The sequence below is a fragment of the Elephas maximus genome, chromosome 1, assembly GCF_024166365.1.
Source record: "Elephas maximus indicus isolate mEleMax1 chromosome 1, mEleMax1 primary haplotype, whole genome shotgun sequence".
NCBI lineage: Eukaryota > Metazoa > Chordata > Mammalia > Proboscidea > Elephantidae > Elephas > Elephas maximus.
This window is the reverse complement of record NC_064819.1, coordinates 149,311,736-149,335,480: the sequence shown is the minus strand read 5'-3', so window position 1 is coordinate 149,335,480 and position 23,745 is coordinate 149,311,736. Positions and strand designations below refer to the sequence as shown.

At 37.1% G+C, this 23,745-nt stretch overlaps 1 protein-coding gene and 1 long non-coding RNA gene across 7 annotated transcripts in view; one reads left to right on the top strand and one right to left on the bottom strand.

Annotated features, from left to right (window-relative positions):
- The window catches only part of LOC126083274 (uncharacterized), a 53,827-nt gene extending 51,045 nt beyond the window's left edge, over nt 1-2,782 (bottom strand). Inside the window, exons 1-2 of the long non-coding RNA XR_007518769.1 lie at nt 2,673-2,782; nt 1,017-1,079 (exon numbers count right to left, since the gene is read on the bottom strand). This is a non-coding gene — a long non-coding RNA (uncharacterized LOC126083274). The remainder of the gene's footprint in view (nt 1-1,016; nt 1,080-2,672) is intronic.
- SNX14 (sorting nexin 14) overlaps nt 1-23,745 on the top strand; it is a 127,452-nt gene that overhangs the window by 68,532 nt on the left and 35,175 nt on the right. For 4 of the 6 annotated variants that reach the window (XM_049896698.1, XM_049896704.1, XM_049896690.1 and 1 more), the window contains exons 13-18: nt 9,590-9,745; nt 10,065-10,189; nt 10,698-10,756; nt 13,233-13,259; nt 15,403-15,535; nt 21,192-21,393. In XM_049896698.1, the coding sequence (XP_049752655.1) occupies nt 9,590-9,745; nt 10,065-10,189; nt 10,698-10,756; nt 13,233-13,259; nt 15,403-15,535; nt 21,192-21,393 (702 nt within the window). The remainder of the gene's footprint in view (nt 1-9,589; nt 9,746-10,064; nt 10,190-10,697; nt 10,757-13,232; nt 13,260-15,402; nt 15,536-21,191; nt 21,394-23,745) is intronic. The other 2 variants (XM_049896722.1, XM_049896713.1) reach the window with 1 other exon arrangement.

The window sequence follows — 23,745 nt, the reverse complement described above, 5'->3', positions numbered from 1 at the left end:
CATCTTGGAGTAAAAATTTAAAAAGATAGTCAATATTTTGGCCGTACTATCATCTGGCATTTTTAAAAAAAAGATTCAATTGTTCAGACTGTGCATTCCACCACTAGTCTATAGGCTCCATATTAGAGGAAAATATTGTTAAAAATACTGATTGAGACTTTAGAAAGTCTTAGTTTTCATCGTGTCAAAAGACTCTTGGTATGAGAAATTAACCCAATATGTTTTTTTTTTAATAATTTTTATTGTGCTTTAAGTGAAAGTTTACAAATCAAGTCAGTCTGTCACATATAAGCTTATATACACCTTACTCCATACTCCCACTTTCCCCCTAATGAGTCAGCCCGCTCCCTCCTTCCAGTCTGTCCTTCCGTGACGATTTTGTCAGTTTCTAACCCTCTCTACCCTCCTATCTCCCCTCCAGACAGGAGAGACCAGCACAGTCTCAAGTGTCCACCTGATACAAGTAGCTCACTCTTCGTGAGCATCTCTCTCCAACCCATTGTCCGGTCCCTTCCATGTCTGATGAGTTATCTTTGGGAATGGTTCCTGTCCTGGGCCAACAGAAGGTTTGGGAACCATGACCGCCGGGATTCCTCTAATCTCAGTCAGACCATTAAGTCCGGTCTCTTTATGAGAATTTGGGATCTGCATCCCACTGTTCTCCTGCTCCTTCCGGGGTTCTCTGTTGTGCTCCCTGTCAGGGCAGTCATGGGTTGTGGCTGGGCACCATCTAGTTCTTCTGGTCTCAGGATGATGTAGGTCTCTGGTTCATGTGGCCCTTTCTGTCTCTTGGGCTCTTAGTTATCGTGTGACCTTGGTGTTCTTCATTCTCCTTTGATCCAGGTGGGTTGAGACCAATTGATGCATCTTAGATGGCCACTTCTTAACATTCAAGACCCCAGACGCCACATTTCAAAGTGGCATGCAGAATGTTTTCATAATAGAATTATTTTGCCAATTGACTTAGAAGTCCCCTTAAGCCATAGTCCCCAAACCCCCACCCTTGCTCCCCTGACCTTTGAAGCATTCAGTTTATCCCGGAAACTTCTTTGCTTTTGGTCCAGTCCAGTTGAGCTGACCTTCCGTGTATTGAGTATTGTCCTTCCCTTCACCTAAAGTAGTTCTTATCTGCTAACTAATCAGTAAATAACCCTCTCCCACCCTCCCACCCTCCCCCCTCGTAACCACAAAAGTATATGTTCTTCTCAGTTTATACTGTTTCTCAAGATCTTACAATAGTGGTCTTATACAATATTTGTCCTTTTGCCCCTGACTAATTTCACTCAGCATAATACCTTCCAGGTTCCTCCAAGTTATGAAATGTTTCACAGATTCGTCACTGTTCTTTATCGATGCCTAGTATTCCATTGTGTGACTATACCATAATTTATTTACCCATTCATCTGTTGATGGACACCTTGGTTGCTTCCAGCTTTTTGCTATTGTAAACAGAGCTGCAATAAACATGGGTGTGCATATATCTGTTTGTGTGAAGGCTCTTATTTCTCTAGGGTATATTCCGAGGAGTGGGATTTCTGGGTCGTATGGTAGTTCTATTTCTAACTTTTTAAGAAAACGCCAGATAGATTTCCAAAGTGGTTGTACCATTTTACATTCCCACCAGCAGTGTTTAAGAGTTCCAGTCTCTCCGCAGCCTCTCCAAAATTTATTCTTTTGTGTTTTTTGGATTAATGCCAGCCTTGCTGGAGTGAGCTGTAATCTCATTGTAGTTTTAATTTGCATTTCTCTAATGGCTAATGATCGAGAGCATTTTCTCATGTATCTGCTACCTACCTGAATATCTTCTTTAGTGAAGTGAGTGTTTATATACTTTGCCCACTTTTTTTTTTTTCCTGGTGCCAATAGTATAATTTATTTATTTTTATTTTTTTATTAACTTTTATTGAGCTTCAAGTGAATGTTTACAAATCAAGTCAAACTGTCACATATAAGTTTATATATACCTTACTCCGTATTCCCACTTGCTCTCGCCCTAATGAGTCAGCCCTTCCAGTCTCTCCTTTCATGACAATTTTGCCAGCTTCCAACTCTCTCTATCCTCCCATCCCCCCTCCAGACAGGAGATGCCAACACAATCTCAAGTGTCCACCTGATACAAATAGCTCACTCTTCATCAGCATCTCTCTCCTACCCACTGTCCAGTCCCTTCCATGTCTGATGAGTTGTCTTCGGGAATGGTTCCTGTCCTGGGCCAACAGAAGGTTTGGAGACCATGACCGCTGGGATTCCTCTAGTCTCAGTCAGACCATTAAGTATGGTCTTTTTGTGAGAATTTGGGGTCTGCATCCCACTGTTGTCCTGCTCCCTCAGGGGTTCTCTGTTGTGCTCCCTGTCAGGGCAGTCATTGGTTGTGGCCGGGCACCAACTAGTTCTTCTGGTCTCAGGATGATGTAGGTCTCTGGTTCATGTGGCCCTTTCTGTCTCTTGGGCTCTTAGTTATCGTGTGACCTTGGTGTTCTTCATTCTCCTTTGATCCAGGTGGGTTGAGACCAATTGATGCATCTTAGATGGCCACTTGTTAGCATTTAAGACCCCAGACGCCACATTTCAAAGTGGCATGCAGAATGTTTTCATAATGGAATTATTTTGCCAATTGACTTAGAAGTCCCGTTAAACCATGGTCCCCAAACCCCCGGCCTTGCTCCCCTGACCTTTGAAGCATTCAGTTTATCCCGGAAACTTCTTTGCTTTTGGTCCAGTCCAGTTGAGCTGACCTTCCGTGTATTGAGTATTGTCCTTCCCTTCACCTAAAGCAGTTCTTATCTACTAATCAGTAGAAAACCCTCTGCCACCCTCCCTTCCTCCCCGCCTCGTAACCACAAAAGTATCTGTTCTTCTCAGTTTATACTATTTCTCAAGATCTTATAATAGTGGTCTTATGCAATATTTGTCCTTTTGCCTCTGACTAATTTCACTCAGCATAATGCCTTCCAGGTTCCTCCATGTTATGAAATGTTTCACAGATTCGTCACTGTTCTTTATCGATGCGTAGTATTCCATTGTGTGAATATACCACAATTTATTTATCCATTCATCCGTTGATGGACACCTTGGTTGCTTCCAGCTTTTTGCTATTGTAAACAGAGCTGCAATAAACATGGGTGTGCATATATCTGTTTGTGTGAAGGCTCTTATTTCTCTAGGGTATATTCCGAGGAGTGGGATTTCTGGGTTGTATGTTAGTTCTATTTCTAACTGTTCAAGTTAACGCCAGATGGATTTCCAAAGTGGTTGTACCATTTTACATTCACACCAGCAGTGTATAAGAGTTCCAATCTCTCCGCAGCCTCTCCAACATTTATTATTTTGTGTTTTTTGGATTAATGCCAGCCTTGTTGGTGTGAGCTGTAATCTCATCGTAGTTTTAATTTGCATTTCTCTAATGGCTAATGATCGAGAGCATTTTCTCATGTATTTGTTAGCTGCCTGAATATCTTCTTTTGTGAAGTGCGTGCTCATATCCTTTGCCCACTTCTTGATTGGGTTGTTTGTCTTTTTGTGGTTGAGTTTTGACAGAATCATATAGATTTTAGGGATCAGGCACTGGTTGGAAATGTCATAGCTGAAAAGTCTTTCCCAGTCTGTAGGTGGTCTTTTTACTCTTTTGGTGAAGTCTTTAGATGAGCATAGGTGTTTGATTTTTAGGAGCTCCCAGTTATCTGGTTTTTCTTTGTCATTTTTGGTAATGTTTTGTATTCTGTTTATGCCTTGTATTAGGGCTCCTAAGGTTGTCCCAGTTTTTTCTTACATGATCTTTATCATTTAGTCTTTATGTTTAGGTCTTTGATCCACTTGGAGTTAGTTTTTGTGCATGGTGTGAGGTATGGGTCCTGTTTCATTTTTTTGCAAATGGATATCCAGTTATGCCAGCACCATTTGTTAAAAAGACTATCTTTTCCCCAGTGAACTGACACTGGGCCTTTATCAAATATCAGCTGCTCATACGTGGATGGATTTATATCTGGGTCCTCAATTCTGTTCCATTGGTCTATGTGCCTGTTGTTGTACCAGTACCAGGCCGTTTTGACTACTGTGGCTGGTAGATTGAGGCCTCCCACTTTCTTCTTGTTTTTCAGTAACGCTTTACCTATCCGGGATTTCTTTCTTTTCCATATGAAGTCTGTGATTTTTTCTCCATCACATTAAAAACTGTCATTGGAATTTGGATCGGAAGTGCATTGTATGTACAGATGGCTTTTTGTAGAATAGACATTTTTACTATGTTAAGTCTTCCTATCCATGAGCAGGTATGTTTTTCCACTTATGTAGGTCGTTTTTAGTTTTTTGCACTAGTACTTTGTAGTTTTCTTTGTATAGGTCTTTTACATCTTTGGTAAGATTTATTCCTAAATATTTTACATGGGTGTTGGACTTTGTCAAATGCCTTTTCTCCATCAATTGATAAGATCATGTGGTTTTTGTCTTTTGTTTTATTAATGTGGTGGGTTACATTAATGGTTTTTCTAATATTAAACGAGCCTTGCATACCTGGTGTAAATCCCACTTGGTCGTGGTGGATTATTTTTTTGATATGTTGTTGAATTCTATGGGCTATAATTTTGTTGAGGATTTTTGCATCTATGTTCATGAGGGGTATAGGTTTGTAATTTTCTTTTTTTGTGGTGTCTTTACCTGGATTTGGTATCAGGGAGATGGTGGCTTCATAGAATGAGTTAGGTTGTATTCCGTCATTTTCTATGGTTTGAAATACCTTTAGTAGTAGTGGTGTTATCTCTTCTCTCAAAGTTTGGTAGAACTCTGCAGTGAAGCCGTCCGGGCCAGGGCTTTTTTTTTGTTGGGAGTTTTTTGATTACCTTTTCAATCTCTTTTTTTGTTATGTGTCTATTTAGTTGTTCTACTTCTGATTGTGTTAGTTTAGGTAGGTGGTGTTTTTCTAGGAATTCATCCATTTCTTCTAGGTTTGTAGATTTGTTAGAGTACAATTTTTCATAATAATCTGATATGATTCTTTTAATTTCAGTTGGGTCTGTTGTGATGTGGCCCATCTCATTTCTTATTCGGGTTATTTCTTTCCTTTCCTGTATTTGTTTAGTCAGTCTGGCCAGTGGTTTATGAATTTTGTTATTTTTTTCAAAGGACCAGCTTCTGGCTTTGTTAATTCTTTCAATTGTTTTTCTGTTCTCTAATTCATTTAGTTCAGCTCTAATTTTTATTATTTGTTTTCTTCTGGTGCCTGATGGATTCTTTTTGTTGCTCACTTTCTATTTGTTCCAGTTGTAGGGACAGATCTCTGATTTTGGCTCTTTCTTCTTTATGTATGTGTGCATTTATCCATATAAATTGACCTCTGAGCAGTGCTTTTGCTGTGTGCCAGAGGTTTTGATAGGAAGTGTTTTCATTCTCATCGCATTCTATGAATTTCTTTATTCCCTCCTTAATGTCTTCTATAACCCAGTCTTTTTTGAGCAGGGTATTGTTCAGTTTCCAAGTATTTGATTTCTTTTCCCTGATTTTTCTGTTATTGATTTCTACTTTTATGGCCTTGTGGTCTGAGAAGATGCTTTGTAATGTTTCGATGTTTTGGATTCTGCAAAGGTTTGTATTATGACCTAATATGTGGTCTATTCTAGGGAATGTTCCATGTGCACTAGAAAAAAAAAGTATACTTTGCAGCTGTTGGGTGGAGTGTTCTGTATAAGTCTATGAGGTCAAGTTGGTTGATTGTAGCAATTAGTTCTTCCGTGTCTCTATTGAGCTTCTTACTGGAAGTCCTGTCCTCCTCCAAAAGTGGTGTGTTGAAGTCTCCTACTATAATTGTGGAGGTGTCTATCTCACTTTTCGGTTCTGTTAAAGTTTGTTTTATGTATCTTGCAGCCCTTTCATTGGGCGCATAAATATTTAATATGGTTTCATGTTCCTGGTCTATTGTCCCTTTAATTATTATGTAGTGTCCTTCTTTATCCTTTGTGGTGGCTTTAACTTTAAAGTCTATTTTGTCAGAAATTAATATTGCTACTCCTGCTCTTTTTTGCTTGTTGTTTGCTTGATATATTTTTTTCCATCCTTTGAGTTTTAGTTTGATTGTGTCTCTATGTCTAAGGTGTGTCTCTTGTGGGCAGCATGTAGATGGATCATGTTTCTTTATCCAGTCTGAGACTGTCTGTCTCTTCATTGGTGCATTTAGTCCCTTTACCTTCAGTGTAATTACAGATAAGTATGTGTTTAGTGCTGTCATTTTGATGCTTTTTTGTGTGTGTTGACAATTTCATTTTTTGATGCTTTTTTGTGTGTGTTGACAATTTACTTTTTTGTGCTGAGACGTTTTTCTTTGTAAATTGTGTTTCTCATTTTCATAGTAGTTGAATTTATGTTTGCTGAGTCGTTATTTTTTCTTGGTTTGTATTTTGAGTTATGGAGTTGTTGTACCTCTTTGTGGTTACCTTAGTATTTACCCCTATTTTTCTAAGTAAAAACCTAACTTTTATTGTCCTATATCGCCTTGTTTTCCTCTCCATATGGCAGTTCTGTGCCTTATGTATTTAGTCCTTCGTTTTGAGTATTTTGATCTTTTACATATTGACTTCAATGATTCCCTGTTTTGAGCGTTTTTTTCTTTTTAAAATTAATCTTAAATTTTTTTGTGTGATTTCCCTATTTGAGTTGATATCAGGATGTTCTGTTCTGTGACCTTGTGTTGTGGTGGTATCTGATATTATTGATTTTCTGACCAAACAATTTCCTTTAGTATTTCTTTAGCTTTGGTTTGGTTTTTGCAAATACTCTAAGCTTGTGTTTATATGTAAATGTTTCAATTTCAGCTTCATATTTGAGAGAGAGTTTTGCTGGATATATGATCCTTGGCTGGCATTTTTTTCTCCTTCAGTGCTCTGTATATGTCATCCCATTCCCTTCTTGCCTGCATGGTTTCTGCTAAGTAGTCTGAACTTATTCTTATTGATTCTCCTTTGTAGACCTTTCTTTTCTCCCTGGCTGCTTTTAAAATTTTCTGTTTGTCTTTGGTTTTGGCAAGTTTGATGATAATATGTCTTGGAGACTTTCTTTTTGGATCAATCTTATATGGGGTTCGATGAGCATCTTGGATAGATATCCTTTCGTCTTTCATGATGTCAGGGAAGTTTTCTGCCAGCAGATCTTCAACTATTCTCTCTGTATTTTCTGTTATCTCTCCATGTTCTGGGACTCCAATCACACGCAAGTTATTCTTCTTGATAGAGTCCCGCATGATTCTTAGTGTTTGTTCATTTTTTTAAATTCTTCTATCTGCTTTTTTTTCAGCTATATTTGTGTCAATTCCCTTGTCCTCCAGATCCCCCACCCTGCATTCCAATTGTTCGATTCTGCTCCTGTGACTTCCTCTTGAGTTGTCTAATTCTGTAATTTTACTGTTAATCTTTTGAATTTCTGAATGCTGTCTCTCTATGGAGTTTTGCAGCTTATTAATTTTTCCACTATATTTTTGAATAATCTTTTTGAGTTCTTCAACTGCTTTATTAGTGTGTTCCTTGGCTTTTTCTGTAGATCGCCTTATTTCATTTGTGAGGTCATCCCTGATGTCTTGAAGCATTCTGTAAATTAGTTTTTTATATTCTGCATCTGGCGATTCTAGGATTGTATCTTCATTTGGGAAAGATTTTCATTCTTTAGTTTGGGGATTTGTAGAAGCAATCATGGTCTGCTTCTTTATGTGGTTTGATATCAACTGCTGTCTCTGAGCCATCTCTAAGATATTGTATTGATTTATTTTGTATTTGTTCACTGAGTCTTATCTTGTTTTGTTTTTTCTTCTGTATATGTAGATGGGCTACTAGATTGCGCTGTCTTGATTGTTGTAGCTGTTGAATCACTTATGTCCTATTACCAGCTGGTTTGGGCTGTTACCAGATATATAAGCCTAAGAGTCCCTTCACTATTCTTGAGTAGAATCTGATTTTGGGTCATCAAATGTTTGGTGCAGACTGTCACCTATCCACCTAGAGCAGTATTGGTGATAGTTGTGTGCACCAGATTCTAGTAGCAGCAAGGGTTCACACTCCAGGGGGGTCAGGATGCTGACAGGCTTCCCCCAAGTGCCAGTGAGGTAGGTGTGTCTCTATTCCTAAAGCACTTTGGTGGGTGGGCTCTGCAGCTGTACCTTAGGCCCCCAATGCAAGTACCTCTACAGATTGGTAGGTGTCACCCTCCTTAGACCCCTAAGGCAGGAGGCTAGGTGGTCTGGGGGAAGCTTCAGCCCTCAGTTCCCCGATGTGGGTCAGTGACGGCTCTGTTGAATAAGCAGAGATATCAGACCTGGGAAACTTGTCTTTCCAGTAATCCGGTAAAACAATTACAGTCAGATCCCTGTCAGAATTGCCTTTGCATTATAATAGCCACCTTGTTCCGTGTAGGGATGAAAGCCCAAGACTGTGGATCACATATGCCTGGCTGTAGCTGGTTCTGTATTTTTAGTCCAATTAGGGAAGGATTTTTGGTCCCTGGGTTTTTTGTAGCTGCTTCTCTCAGGCCAGGAGAATGGGTTAGGAAAAGACCAAAAAAAAAAAGAAAAACTGCAGCACACTTCGCTCTCTGGCTCAGGAAATTCCAATGTTAATGAAGCCGCCTGGGAAGGGGAGGGGAGGGATCAGATAAATAGGAGAGAGTAGCACCCCGGAATATAGATAAGGTTACTTATCTTGTTTGGTGATGACTGTTTTATCTGAGATTCCCGAGGGGTATGTAGCCTGTGTGCATTGGCTGGGTAGAGATTGCCCCCGAGGGTCAGGCCCACATCCCGTGCTTGTGCTGTCTCAGAAGCTGTGGTCAGTTCCTCCGCTCCCAGTCCAAAGCCCAGTGCCAAGGTTCCCCGGCTGGGACGCCGCACTCTAGGCTCCAAAACCAGTCGCTGCCTCCTCGTGACTTCTCCTCCTGTCAGCCGCATCGCTGCTCTGCCTGTGTGCACTGGCTGGGCTTCCCCCGAGGTCACTTCAGGGGGCTAGGGCTGTGCCCCGTGTTTGTGCCGTCTCAGGATGCCGTGCTCAGCTCCCCTGTGCCTAGTCCAAAGCCCGGCACCAAGGTTTTCTGACTGGGACGCTGGCTCCATGCTCCGAAAGCAGTTGTTGCTTCCTCGTCGTTTTTTGTTCTCAGTCTCTTGTCAGTCAGCTAAACTCTTTAGATCTGTGTTTGATGGTCAGGGTTCGTAGACTGTCATGTATGTGATCGATTCACTTGTTTTTCCAAGTCTTTGTTGCAAGAGGGATCCGAGGTAGCTTCTACCTAGTCAGCCATCTTGGCCCCGCCTCCCCCAATATGTTCTTTAATGAAAATTTTAGAAATGTGTTTACCATTCTAAATTTTAGCAAATTTGCATTACAGTGCAAATACTTACATACTATATGTTAAAATATAAAATATTTCGTTGACCGAGTTTTCCTTTCATCTGAGTAGTTATTTAACTCCCAATTAAATCTTTTAAAATGGTTTAAATGATGAATTAGTTTGCGTATAATTGCTGGTTTTAATATTGATCACAGTTAGAATGGGCAAATGAAGTTTCACAAAAGGCTTTATATTAAAATAATTCATTTTTCTTACTCTTTCCCTGATTTGCTAGAGGAATTCAACGATAGAATTTTGAGACCAGAGTTATCAAATGATGAAATGCTATCTCTTCATGGAGAGTTACAGAAGATTTATAAAACATATTGTTTGGATGAAAGTATTGATAAAATTAGATTTGACCCCTTCATTGTAGAAGAGATTCAAAGAAGTAAGTCAAAGATGAGGATAAAATGAATCGTATAGCTATTTTATATTTTTCAAAGAATTTTCCCATGTATTCTGTATCATTTTAACAATTGTATGTAGGCAACTATTACTTCCCATTACTGATAAGTCAACAGCTTTGGTGAAAAACTTGTTCATAATTCACACAACTAGTATGTTAGAACTGGAACTTGATTGTTCTGTTTTCTCACTCTAGTGTGATTTAGAACTGCTTGTCACTACTATGAATTTTAGATCAAAAGATAATGTATTTCTGCTGTTCCTAAATAATTTCTACAGTATATATTTCTTTTAAAAAATAGTTGCAGAAGGCCCATATATAGATGTTGTGAAACTTCAGACTATGAGATGCCTTTTTGAAGCATACGAGCATGTTCTTTCTCTCTTGGAAAATGTGTTTACCCCTATGTTCTGCCATAGTGATGAGGTAAGTCAAAATACTAATTTTGTTTGAGGATTTTTATACAAAATTTAATAGTGCCTCTGATATCATTAGATGAGTGATACAAATAAAAAAACAAACATAAAAATAAAACAAGAGTAATTCAGAAAGTGAGTACACTTTTCCACTAAATAATGGAGATTCGAAGTTAAGTGTAAAAACAATTCTCAATACCAAAACCAAGTTTTTATTTATATGACTAGGTATATTGTGATCATATTGATCCACCTGACTTGCCATATGCCTAAGTTGTTTTGTTTAGTACTGCAGTGATGCAGAAACATCATTCTTTTTGTGTACAAATTATTTTATACAACTGTGGCAATCAAACAGCCTGAATATATCCATTTGTGGTATTTTAATCTTTATCCTATTTAACTGTAGCTGTATTCACTTGATTCAAATAACTTTTTCTTTAAACTATGAAGTAGTAAGGTAAAGTAGCATGTTCAGTGCCAAATATTAGTTCAATAAATTATAATTATTTTTGAAGTATTTCAGACAACTTTTAAGAGGTGCAGAATCACCAACACGAAATTCAAAATTCAACAGGTAGGTATATTCAACTGTACTTATATTGTGTTCTAACACTTGTTCGTGCTAATCAATTCTGTGATACTGTCTTTACTGTCTAGTCTTCTGAATGACTGTGTGGTTCTTTTGTTACTTAGTAGACAAACATTCTATTAATGAATTGTAGTACTGAACTACCTGTGCTATTGTTTTGCTGTATGCCGTAGAGTCGATTCTGACTCACAGCAACCCTATAGGACACAGTGTAAGTGTCCTGTAGGGTTTCCTAGGCTGTAATCTTTATGGGAACAGATCACTAGATCTTTTCTTCCATGAAGCTGCTGGTGGGTTTGAACCTGAGCTCTTAACCACTGCACCACCATGCTCCAAACTACATGTAATAACCTAAAAGTATCTGAAATTCTTTTAGAAAAATTAATGAGGTACACAACCTTGGCTCATTACTTTCATAATTAATATATATCAGTACTTGATTACTTGCTTTATTGGAAACTATGGACTACATACATAATTGAAATCCACAGGTAACTCAGAATTTTAGACAGTAGTTTTGTTTTTTCAGAGAAAACTTTTTATTAGAGTTTTTACTGGGTACAAAAGTTGGGTTTTTCTTCTTACCCCTTCTGACTCTCTGGATATGTAAGTGAGCAGTTAAAATGACCCAAAGAAAGTTAACAGAAAAGAGAAGCTTTGTCCATTCATAAATTTGGTAATCAGTGTCCTGATTTGTCTTTATAATGTTATGTCTACCAAATTGTCACAAATATCAAATGTATAAATCTACAGAATAGATACTCATATTGCTCTCAAAAAATGTGGAATGAAGAAGTAGGTAGATCAGAAGGTGGAGCAGTTTTTTAGTCAGCATAAAGAAATGTGAAAACCTTAGCCATGGGGAGAATATATTAATTTTTTTTGACATAATCGAGGATTGTAGGAATAGACTTGAATTTTTTTTTAATGTTGAATATTACTTCTTATATAATATCTCAGTAGAAGTATACATGTATAAACTTTTCTGAAAGGTGGAAAATATCTTTACAATTCTTTGTAAAAATATCACTTCTTTACTTTTTCCTAGGAATTTATATATTATAGCGATGAAACATTGAGTTTATTTAAAAACAGTCTTGCTTGGCTGCTAATTGAAAGGTTGGTGGTATTGAACCCACCAGCGGTTCTGTGGGAGAAAGACCTGGCAATCTGCATCTGTAAAGATTACAGCCAAGAAAATCCTGTGGGGCAGCTCTACTCTGTCACATGGGGTTCCTATCAGTTGGAATCGACTCAGTGGCACCAAAATGAACAACATCCATGCTACTTAAAATAGCATTCTTTGCCCAATCTAAGTGCTTCTTCATTTGAATACTTTTTCTAGGACTTTTATCAAATTTCCTAGCATCACTGCAGAAGCATTTGGAATTTATCCCTTTTTGTCTACTTAGGATGTTTGGAGTCTCATACTAACATATTGAATGTTATGAAGCTCCTGTATAGGACAGTTTAAGGGGAATTGGTTCTTTGATCTTAGAAACCTGATTAGTAACAAAATCTATTCAAGGTTGTAACTTCAGGAAAGGAAAGCTTTTTTTGTCACTTTGAGAACACGTAATTGTCTTCAACATATTAAGGCACTTAATAGAAAATAAACAGGAAAGAAATACGGGTTCTTTTCATTCTGAGTACTGATTATGACCTTTTAAATTCTGTTTTTCTTTATCTTGATGGACTTTAATATTAATTGTTAGTCTTTCCAGAAACCCTGGTGGCGTGGTGGTTAAGTGCTACGGCTGCTAACGAAAAGGTTGGCAGTTTGAATCCACCAGATGCTCCTTGGAAACTCTATGGGGGCAGTTCTACTCTGTCCTATAGGGTTGGTATGAGTTGAAATTGACTCAACGGCAATGGGTTTGGTTTGGTTTTTTATTAGTCGTTTCAGAATCAGTTCACTATATAGAATAAAAGAATTTAGTAACATTATTTCATTGAAAATTTAGAATAGCTGTGCTAATTTGCTGTTAAATGACTTAAAATACTTAAAAGATTTATTTTTATACTAATATATTTTATGTCTACATTTTATTTATTAAAAGTAAAACCTTAATGCATTTTAGTGTTAGTCTGTTGTTCTCTGTTCCATTGCATACTCAAAGCATACATTTAAAAGATTTTTAGGGATCTTTAGTTAACTTTGCTTCTTACCTTAAAATATAGTTTTTTAAGTATCTAAATTGAAATGTGTGAAGCATGCATGATTATATGTAGTATGAACATGGGAATTCCATGTTGGAGAATATGGAATGCTCTCTGCCAAGTTTTTGATGGCTTTGTCTCTGTATACTTTCTACTGTATCAAACAAGTAGTATGCCAAAATGAGGGCAAAACTGCTTTTAGAGCTTTAAAATTTTGTTTGTGTTTTAAAATGAAACTTGTTATTGTGTGGGCTTTCTCTCTCTCTTTTCCTTAAATAATTTCACGTATCTGTTATTGCAGAGGTAGCCTAAGTTTGGATGATTTTCGGTAAGTGTTAAGACAGCATGTAATTCTTTCCAGTATAAATTTTCTGTTTAAGTACAGAAAAGCCACCCAAAGTAAGTTAAGTACAACTGAAAAGGAAAAAAATAAGAAACACTGCCCAGCCTTTACATTAGTTATTTGGGATATCATTTTAAACCTAGCCTCTATTTTGGTTCTAGATGTCTCCTTTTTTGAAATAGCGTGATATATGTCATCATAAAACAAAGGAATCCTGATACTTTTAAGAGATTTTGATTATTTGCTTTGCCAGTCAGTATCTCCTTTATCAAGGCTGTTGATGGGGTTGCTGTGAGTCGGAATTGACTTGATGGCAGCTGGTACTGGTGATTGTTTTTGTTTTTAGAATCAGTTGTGTTTCGTTTTTTTTTTTAGCAAGTGTAATAGTGTTTCTGTATTTCTGGACATAATCAAACGCAATATTTTAAAAATATATCATATTTCAAAAAGCTCAATTGTTTTATAATCTATCTTGATTCTGGAGACTAGAATAATCTAAAGAAATAATCTAGATTCCAGAGAAGTTTAAACAACTGCCCCATAGGGGTTTCCAAGGAGTGGCTGGTCATTTGAACTGCTAACCTTTTGGCTGGCATCCTAGCTCTTTATCACTGTACCACAGGGGCTCCTATCTAGAGAAATAATCTAGATTCTAGAGAGTTTAATAATATTTTGTCAACATTTATATTTGTCTTTGGAAACATTTCTTCTTTCAGGCAGAACTGTGCCTACAATTCTGGATTTTTCAAAAAACACTAATTGGCATACTTCTTTAAGTAAAATAATCTTTTCTGTTTACATATCCTTTTTATTAAAAACCCCACTGCCATCAAGTCACTTCTGACTTACAGCTACCCTATAGGACAGAGTAGAACTGCCCCATAAGGTTTCCAAGACTGTAAATCTTTACGGAAATAGACTGCCATATCTTTCTCCCGTGGAGCGACTCGTGGGTTTGAACTGCTGACCTTTCAGTTAGCAGTTGAGTGCTTAACTGCTGGGTCGCCAGGGCTTCTTCCCCTTTTACTACTTACTACGTATTAGGATTTTTCCAATTTTAAAATAATATAAGTTTAATTTGCATCTCTGATGTGTAAAATGCACAGTTCCATGTAACTGGTTTATGTGAAACTGGATCAGTATGCTTTAATTTCTGCATTATTGCAGTAAACAACTTAATTTTACTTGTTGTAAGAATAATTGTTATCTATAAAGTTGGGCATTAGAAGCATACCTTTCTCAGGTTTTAAAACAGTCTGCTTTATTTGGGTATCTGTCTTAAGAGCAGTATTACATAGTGAGCATGAATTTTAAATTGTATAAAAGTTAGGTTTATATTTGCTGATACATGTGGCAGTAGGTTCTAATGAAGGAAATTTTTGCTGATAATTGGCTTATATATTTTTTGTTTTCCAGCTATTTCCGCTTTTAGAAATTCATTTTTGAAAACGTTACAAAACCTATAGTTAACACATTTGCTACATTTGCTTTTATCCTTATACTCATTGCTAACCCTTTCCTTTCGTATTTTCTTTTTTATTACTTGGAAATTAAATAATATGCATTTTCTACTTTATTCTTGTTTTGAGTATTTATGTGATTATAAAGCTGAATTTTACTTAAGCATTTGTCAGTAATCAAAGACAGAGTTTTTTTCTGTTAAGTGTTCTGTCTAAAAATGAAGTATTGAGAAGGTGATAGTTTTATTTTTTTTATGTTGCACTATGTTATTTAGCACTACAGTTGTTCCTAATGAGTATTTTGTTTTGAAAATTGGTCTTGCACATGTTTGTATGAGTGTATTTCAAAATATGTATCACAGTAAGAACTATATACCACTAGGGGGCTCTGTTCTGTTAATGTTTTGAAGTTAATAGTAGGTAATTTCAGATATTTATTAATAAATGTTTTTATTCATCCCCCAAATTTAAACTTTAAATATTCTATAACTTTTATCTTCTGAGATAATTGAAACTTAATCTGTGACTTGAGAACTCCGGATTTATGTTAACTGTACTTTCAGTTTACCATTTTCAAAACTGTTTCTCTTTTCCTTCATTGTTGTCTAGAGTAAAACAGGCTTGTGAGGATTTGTTGTGTACTTGATACATTTTTGTTCAATATTTAGGAGCACACAGAAAAGAGGAGAATCGTTTGGAATTAGCAGAATAGGTAGCAAAATTAAAGGAGTATTCAAGAGCACCACGATGGAGGGAGCAATGTTGCCTAATTATGGGGTAGCTGAAGGTGAAGATGACTTTGTAAGTAAAAATCCTTCAATTTGATGTATGTGTAACTTTAGATTTATTATGGTATAAAATAGTGGATATGCTTACTTATTATTTTCCTTCTCTGTATTGTGTTTGTTACTTCACGCTTCTTTTATATTCCAGATTCTTTGATTAGTTGTAGTTTCATGGTGCTAATCTAATTTCTTAAATTTCTGAGCATTAAGTTATTGCTTACTAAGGCAGAATAGTTTCACTTAAGCTACATTTAGCAGTCAGACAGTTTACTGTTTTTTAGTTAGACTTATACCTGATATTCCCCCTCTCAAGCCTTGTGCTACAGGGACACAGAGTTGTTAATAGATGCCCTAACCCCTGTGGTCTGTGGATCAGCAGCCTCAGCATTACCAGGGAGCTTATGCAGCATCTCAGGCCCCATCCTAGACTTACTGAGTCAGGGTTTGCATTTTGACAGGACCCCCATTTGAGTCACATGCACATGACACCTACCATACTATTTTATTTTTCTGCACCTTTGCACAAGGAGCCCTGGTGGGACAGCGGTTAAGTGCTCAGCTACTAACCAAAAAAGTTGGTGGTTTGAATCCACCAGCTGCTTCGCAGGAGAAAGATGTGGCCATCCGGTTCTGTAAAGATTACAGCCTTAGAAACTGTGTGAGGCAGTTCTGCTGTGTCCTATAGGCTCGCTATGAGTTGGAATTGACTCAACGGCAGTGGTATTGGTTTTGGTACCTTTGCACATGATGTCCTGCCTGAAATGCCCTTCTTTTCTTTATTTACTTACAAAATTCTTACCTACCTTTTCAAACACAGCTGCTCCCCTATAACGCCTTACTTGAGTCCCTAAGTAAGACTGAACATTCCCTGTTTTGTGCCCCTATCGTAGCATATGTTAAAGCATGTACCATATTGTGTTTGTAATTATACATTTATGATTGTCTCCTCTTCCAGTCAGTGAATCCCATAAAGACAGAGACTGTCTCATTTGTTTAACCATGGATTCTCATTTTGCCTTTTATTCACCCAAGGTACTGGGGATAAAAAATGATTAAGATATAGACCGGGGCGCCACACAAATTCACTGACTTGGGTATGTAAGGAATAAGTAGTAGACCTAAGGACTGACAGTGACCAGGAAGAGTGAGAGGAAGGAAAGTAAGAGTAAAGAAGCCCTTTACCCCGCTTTACCCCTTCCTTCTGACCTCTGCCCTGGTCCATAGATGAGCTGTTACAGAGATTCGATGATTCTTCATAATGATCTAAATGGAAGAGAATCTTATTTAAACTGTTTTCTTTTTTTAAAATAATATAAATATAGAATTTATTTTTCTTTACACCCTTGTTTTTCCTTAAAAGTATGGATAGAAGAAAGACAGTAGAACAGAGGTGGAGACTCTTTTTCAAAATAGTGTTTACGTGTGCTAATTTTAAGAATATTTTAGTCCAGTTTTCTCATAATATAGAAAAATAAAAAGAATTTAAAAATGCCATCCATTATCCTACCACCCAATAAGCACTGCTACTAACATTTCATTATTTAAAAAAAAAATACTGTTCCCTTCCCATTCCCATAGATTAGACTGTATGATATATACCGTTTACTATTTTGCTTTCTCCCCACCTGATGTTATAACAAAAGTATTTACTGATGTTATCGTGAACTTTAAAAACCACAATTTTTGTGGGGAAGATGTTCTTTCTAGTCTTTGTTCCTTCTCATTACTTGAAGTACGACCTGTGCTTTTGCTTCAGAAATAGGAGGATATAAAAGCTGAGGTTTTTTGTTTTTTTTTTTTGTAGTAGCATGAGGAAGAAGGAAATACTTGATTGGAAGCAAGAATAGTAATAATAGAAATAGGAGAAGTAGACAAACTAATCTCTAATACTCTCAGAAGAAAAATCGGGGTTAGAAAGGGTGTTGACCTAGACTGGGATGGTGCCACTTAGGATTTAGAGGTACCATGCTAATTCCGAAGGTCCCTGGGTGACACAAATAGTTTGAGTTCGACTACTGACTGAGAGCTTGGTGGTTCAGACCCACCCAGAGGCACCTCAAAAGACAAGCCTGGCAGTCTGCTTCCGAAAGGTCACAGCCTTGAGAAAACTATGGAGCAGCTCTACCTTACATACATGGGATCACCATTAGTCGGAACTGACTTGACAGCAGCAGGTTTTTTTTTTGCGGGGGGGAGTATGCTAGTTCTAAGCTGCGAGACTTCAGGGAATCCTTTTTGCCCTGTTTAGGAAGTTGCCGGTCTCAGTGTTAAGGGCTAAAGTGGTTTCTGACCCAAAAGGAACCTGGGAGACGTTTCTTTTAGAAACCTTGACATGATCATTTGGCAGCAATGCTCTGTAGCTAAGAACAAAGACTTTAGAGTTGGACTGCCTGGGTTCAGATTCCAGCTTTACTACCTTCTTGATATGTGACCTTGGGCAGGCTGTTTAATTTTACTGTGGTTTAGTTTCCTTACCTGTGAAATGAGGGTAATAGTATCTAGTTTATATAGGGGTCTTGTGAAGATTAAACAAGTAATATATGCAAAGCACTAAGAACAGTCTGTATCACCTAGTAAGCACAGTAAGTATTATACAGTATTATAATTCCATCAATTTATAATTAGACTGAATGTAAATTATGGATTAAATTGGCATTTTCATGCTGGCTTGGGAACCTAAGTCCAGTATGTCACATGCTGCTTTCTGTTTTTTTTTTTCAGGCTTGTAGGGTAACTTTGCCCCACAAAAGGCAAAACCCCCCACCTGTCATCTGTTTTTATAGCTTTTCTTTTAGGCCTTGAAGACATTTTCAACAGAGCATCAAGAAGTTCTCCCAAAGTCATGGACAGTCTTATTAGAGATTATTGAAAGCCAGTTCAGGATAAGAGCAGAAAAAAGAATAATTGCCAAGAGGCTTTTCGAGAGGAGTGGGGGCAGAATTCATTTAGAATAAAGGTGGGAAACTGGTATGGGAGGAAAGTAGAACTGAGAGTTAAGGTGGATGCTAGAATGCTGGAAATAATCCCCTTTCCTTTACTGATTTGCTCTGACTAGGCTGTTCAGAATTCCCTAAATCCTGCCACCTTTGACTCATGTGCCTTAAAAAAAGTGTATTCAAGGTGAATGCATTTTATCTATAATATTTTGCCCCTTTTAACAAGAATCAAAGATGTCTGGATATCCAGGTATTCATAATATGCGAGGTTCAAAGATTATCTTTGAATTAGAGAGTTTTTCCTTCTTGTGTATATTTCTAGGACATATGGTTTTTGCTTTTTTAAATCATTGCTCTTCAAGTAATATTTTTTAAAATTATTGCTGTGAACATTTATATTATTAAAATTTTAGAAGCAAGAAGATAAAAAAAAATTTTTTTTAATTCCACAGAAGTGGATCCCTTTCAGAGCTTCCCCCTCAATTATGTATTATTTAAGTAAGTGTAATTATTGTGCACATTTATTTTATTCTGCTTTAAAAATATATTTTTTTAATATGAATGCAGTCTTTATAATAAAAATCTTATGAGTGTATTCATCACGTTTTGTTTTAGAATTTCCATTAGATAATTTAGTATTGATATAATACTGCCGTGAATATATTTGTGCTTTTTCTTTTGTCACAGGTTTTTAAAATTTATTTGGAATAAATAATTTCATTAGAATAAATTCCTAGAAATGGAATTAATTGGTTGAAACTGTTTTATGGTTCCTTATAAACATATACTGCCAAAGCGGTTTACAGAAGAGTTGTGTCATTATACTTGGAAGGAGCAGTATATCACAGATCCAGTTTGTCTGTGCAGTCTCCATCAGTGGCTACTATCATTTATAAAGTTATATATTCTTAAATGAAAAGTATCAATATATTAATTTTTATTTCTTAAGTTCTTACAAAGGTTGAACTTTTTTTTAAAAAATATTTTTATTGTGCTTTACGTGAAAGTTTACAAATCAAGTCAGTCTCTCATACAAAACCTTATATACACCTTGCTGTATACTCCTAGCTGCCCTCCCCCTAATGAGACAGCACACTCCTTCTCTCCACCCTGTATTTCCATGTCCATTCAACCAGCTTCTGTCCCCCTCGGCCTTCACATCTCCCCTCCAAACAGGAGCTGTACACATAGCCTCATGTGTCTACTTGATCCAAGAAGCCCACTCCTCACTAGTACCATTTTTTGTCTTATAGTCCAGTCCAATCCCTTTCTGAAGAGTTGGCTTCAGGAATAGTTCCTGTCTTGGGCTAACAAAAGGTCTGGGGACCATGACCTCCGGCGTCCCTCCAGTCGCAGTCAGACCATTAAGTCTGGTCTTTTTACAAGAATTTCAGGTCTGCATCCCACTGCTTTCCTGCTCCTTCGGGGATTCTTTGTTGTGTTCCCTGTCATGGCAGTCATCGGTTGTAGCCAGGCACCATCTAGTTCTTCTGGTCTCAGACTGATGTAGTCTCTGATTCATGTGGCCTGTTCTGTCTCTTGGGCTCATACTTTCCTTGTGTCTTTGGTGTTCTTCGTTCTCTGCTTTGCTGCATGTGGGTTGAGACCAAATGTTGTGTCTTAGGTGGCCGCTTGTTAGCGTTTCAGACCCCAGGTGCCACTCTCCAAATGGAATGCAGGATGTTTTCTTAATAGATTTTATTATGCCAATTGACCTAGATGTCCCTGGAAACCATGCTTCCCAAACCCCTGTCCCTGCTACACTGGCCTTCGAAGCGTTCGGTTTATTTAGGAACCCTCTGTGCTTTTGGTTTAGTCCAGTCGTGCTGACCTCTCCTGTATTGTGTGTTGTCCTTCCCTTCACCTAAATTAGTTCTTGTCTACTATCTAATTAGTGAATCCCCCCTCCCTTCCCCCCCATAACCATCAAAGAATATTTTCTTCTCTGTTTAAACTGTTTCTTGAGTTCATATAATGGTGGTCTCATGCAATATTTATCCTTTTGCAGCTGACTAATTTCACCCAGCATAATGCCTTCCAGATTCCTCTATGCTATGAAATGTTTCACAGATTGATCATTGTTCTTTATCAATGCATAGCATTCCATTGTGTGAATATACCATAATTTGTTTATCCATTCAGATGTTGATGGGCACCTTGGTTGCTTCCATCTTTTTGCTACTGTAAACAGTGTTGCAGTGAACGCAGGTGTGCATATATCTGTTCATGTGATGGCTCTTACTTCTCTAGGATATATCCCAAGGAGTGGGATTGCTGGATTGTATGTTAGTTCTATTTGTAGCTTTTTAAGAAAGCGCCTAATCAATTTCCAAAGTGGTTGTACCATTTTACATTCCCATCAGCAGTGTATTAGTGCTCCAGTCTCTCCACACAAATGTTGAACATTTAAAAAAATACTGTATTTCTAATATTTTTTCCAATGATCTCTAAAGTGTCTATTCTCTATTTTCTATTGCATTTTCATACATACATAGTGTAACACATCCTGGAGTTGATGCTACTAACTTGTTAGTTTTAATTTTCTATCTTTACTTTTTTCAGTAGAAAATTTGATATCACCTCCTAATTGCTTAAGTCTTAAAAATTATTTGCCAAATGCTATAGTTGATATGGATGTACTGTTTTATAGTTATATCTCATAAGCTGTAGTTTTAAGGTTCTGTAGTGCTCACTATTATTAGGAATATTAAATTCATCCTGATAATTATTTTCCAGATAGAAGAAGGTATTGTTGTAATGGAAGATGATTCTCCAGTGGAGGCTGTTAGCACACCGAATACTCCCCGAAACCTTGCTGCATGGAAAATTAGCATTCCATATGTCGACTTTTTTGAGGATCCCTCCTCTGAAAGGAAGGAGAAAAAGGAGAGAATTCCTGTGTTTTGTATTGATGTTGAAAGAAACGATAGAAGAGCAGGTAGGAATCTTTATGAGTGCCTTTCTTAAAAGAAGCCCATGAGTCTTTTGTTAACAGGTATGAGAACCATTTTGTGATTTCTAACTATTGGGGATGACTGCATATCTAAAAGTTAAGTGTCTAGAACAGAAAATTGAATGAAAGCTTAGGTTATCTCTATTACCAGTTACTTAATTAATCTATTCATCTAAAACTTACTGAGTAGATGCCTTCAAGACACCTGACAATCCAGCCAGGCATTTTATGTAATGATCTTTTAATGGTTTTGTTGCCATCATTGTTAGCTATTATACTAATTAACTATCATTAATGCATATATAGCACTATGTCGGGTATTATACCAATCTAATTAAGACAGCATTTCCCATCCCCAATCGTGGGTTAGCTAGAATTGATAACAATATGATCAAATATAACTTTACAATAAGTTTTCTTCACGTTTTGTTATGTTTTTTCTTTTGGTTGTAGGTATGGACTATAGTAGAAACGGGGTAAACAGCATCCGTGGCAGGATAAATAGTCGACACCCTGGGCTTTGTCCAGGAGATGAGTGTCGGTGTAAGCAAAAGCAAAAAAAAAGTCATGCACATTTTGGGAATGATGAGCAGAAAAATAAAGTTGAGCTCAGGAAGAGGGAAATACCTGTGAGGAAAGGAGGAAAAAGGTGGCAATGTTAGGAAATGGTTTTAAGAGAAGAGTGACTGATAGTGTGAAGGTCAGTGCTAATAATTCCCCTTATTTATTTTTCAAACAATATTAGGTTTTCTGACTTTTCTCAGAAGCTGATGCTATTTCAAGAACATAAGGCATAAGAATGGGGAAAGAAGAATGCCCAGAGTAGCTAGCTTGGATTTTTCCTGTTATAATTAAGTACCAGGCAGGGTCTTCCTCTGTCTCCTTCTGTGCTGTCCAGTTTGATAGCCCCTAGTGCTGCTTGATTTTGCTATACTTGCTGTTGGTCTTGCTGTAGTTGCTGTTCTACCTCAGCATTCTAACAGGTGCACAGCCAAACCATTAAAGAAATTACAAGCTGATCTCATTTTTGAACATAGTTCTGCTTGTACCTCTTGTCTGCTGCTTCTACTACCAATTGGCATTTTAAGTGTTGGGGATAACTGAAAAGAGAGGCCCTGGATACCTTTTAGGCCCAATTCCTTCCTGTGCCCAGTACTTAAAATCTGATTTCTTCCCACACTGTTCATCATGTCTATCAAGAAATTATTTAAAACATTTGACTGTTTAGATATAAATCTCTTTCAGTGTAAATACATTTATGTGGATTCACACAGTGGCTGCAACAATGGGCTCAAGCGTAACAACTGTGAGGATGATGCTGGACCGGGCAGTGTTACGTTCTGTTGTACGTAGGGTTGCTGTGAGTCAGAAATGGCTCAACAGCACTACCAACAACACAAAAACAATGTGGGGAAGCAGTAACATCTCATTTTGATAGATATATGCATGATACACTTAAATATTTTGGGAATATACATTCGTTTTTGCCTTTTTGACCCAGTAACTCACCCAGTGCCATCGAGTCGATCCTGACTTTAATAGTCACCTATAATTTTTTTTTTTTTTTAAAGGTTTGGCTTAATAATGCAAACATAAAATTAAAACCAAAAAAATCTTAAAATTTGTATTCTAAAGATGATTTTTGCCAACTGTGTATCAGACTTCTCTGTCAGTGTAACGTGCTCTTAGGAAACCATGGCCTATGAGGAGAAAAAAAAGTATGTAATTTACTACATTGTTATTAATGTGCTCAACTGGTAACCAAAAGGTTGGAAGTTTGAGTCCTCCAAGAGGCAATTTGGAAGAAAGGCTCGGCGATCTACTTACAAAAAAATCAGCCTTTAATGGTTTTTAATAACCCTATGGAGTATAGTTGTCCCCACTCTGACACACATGGGATCACCATGAGTTGGAGTTGACTTGACAGCAACTTTTTTTTTTTAATGTGTAACAAAATTGTAATTTCAGGATTTTAAAAACCAAAATATAATATAGGCCTTTAAGACCTACAGAGAAGAAAACTGGGACTTGCTTTACAGGTTGTGACTATATCAGGTTGGCTTTTTTTCTGAATCCAATTTTGGATTGTTGTGGTTTTGGTTGACTTGATCCATTGCATTCTCAAATCCATGCTAGAATGATATGAGATGCTAATAATGGAAGTTAACATTTTTTAGTTGCTTACACTGTGCTGCTTACTCTGTGCTATGCACTGTATAAAAGTACTTTATGTGAAATATTTTATGTAATACGTACAATTATTCCTACTCTACATCTAAGCAAACCAAGGCACAGTGTGGTTATTTGTCCAAACTCTGTAGTTAGTAAACAGTGGAA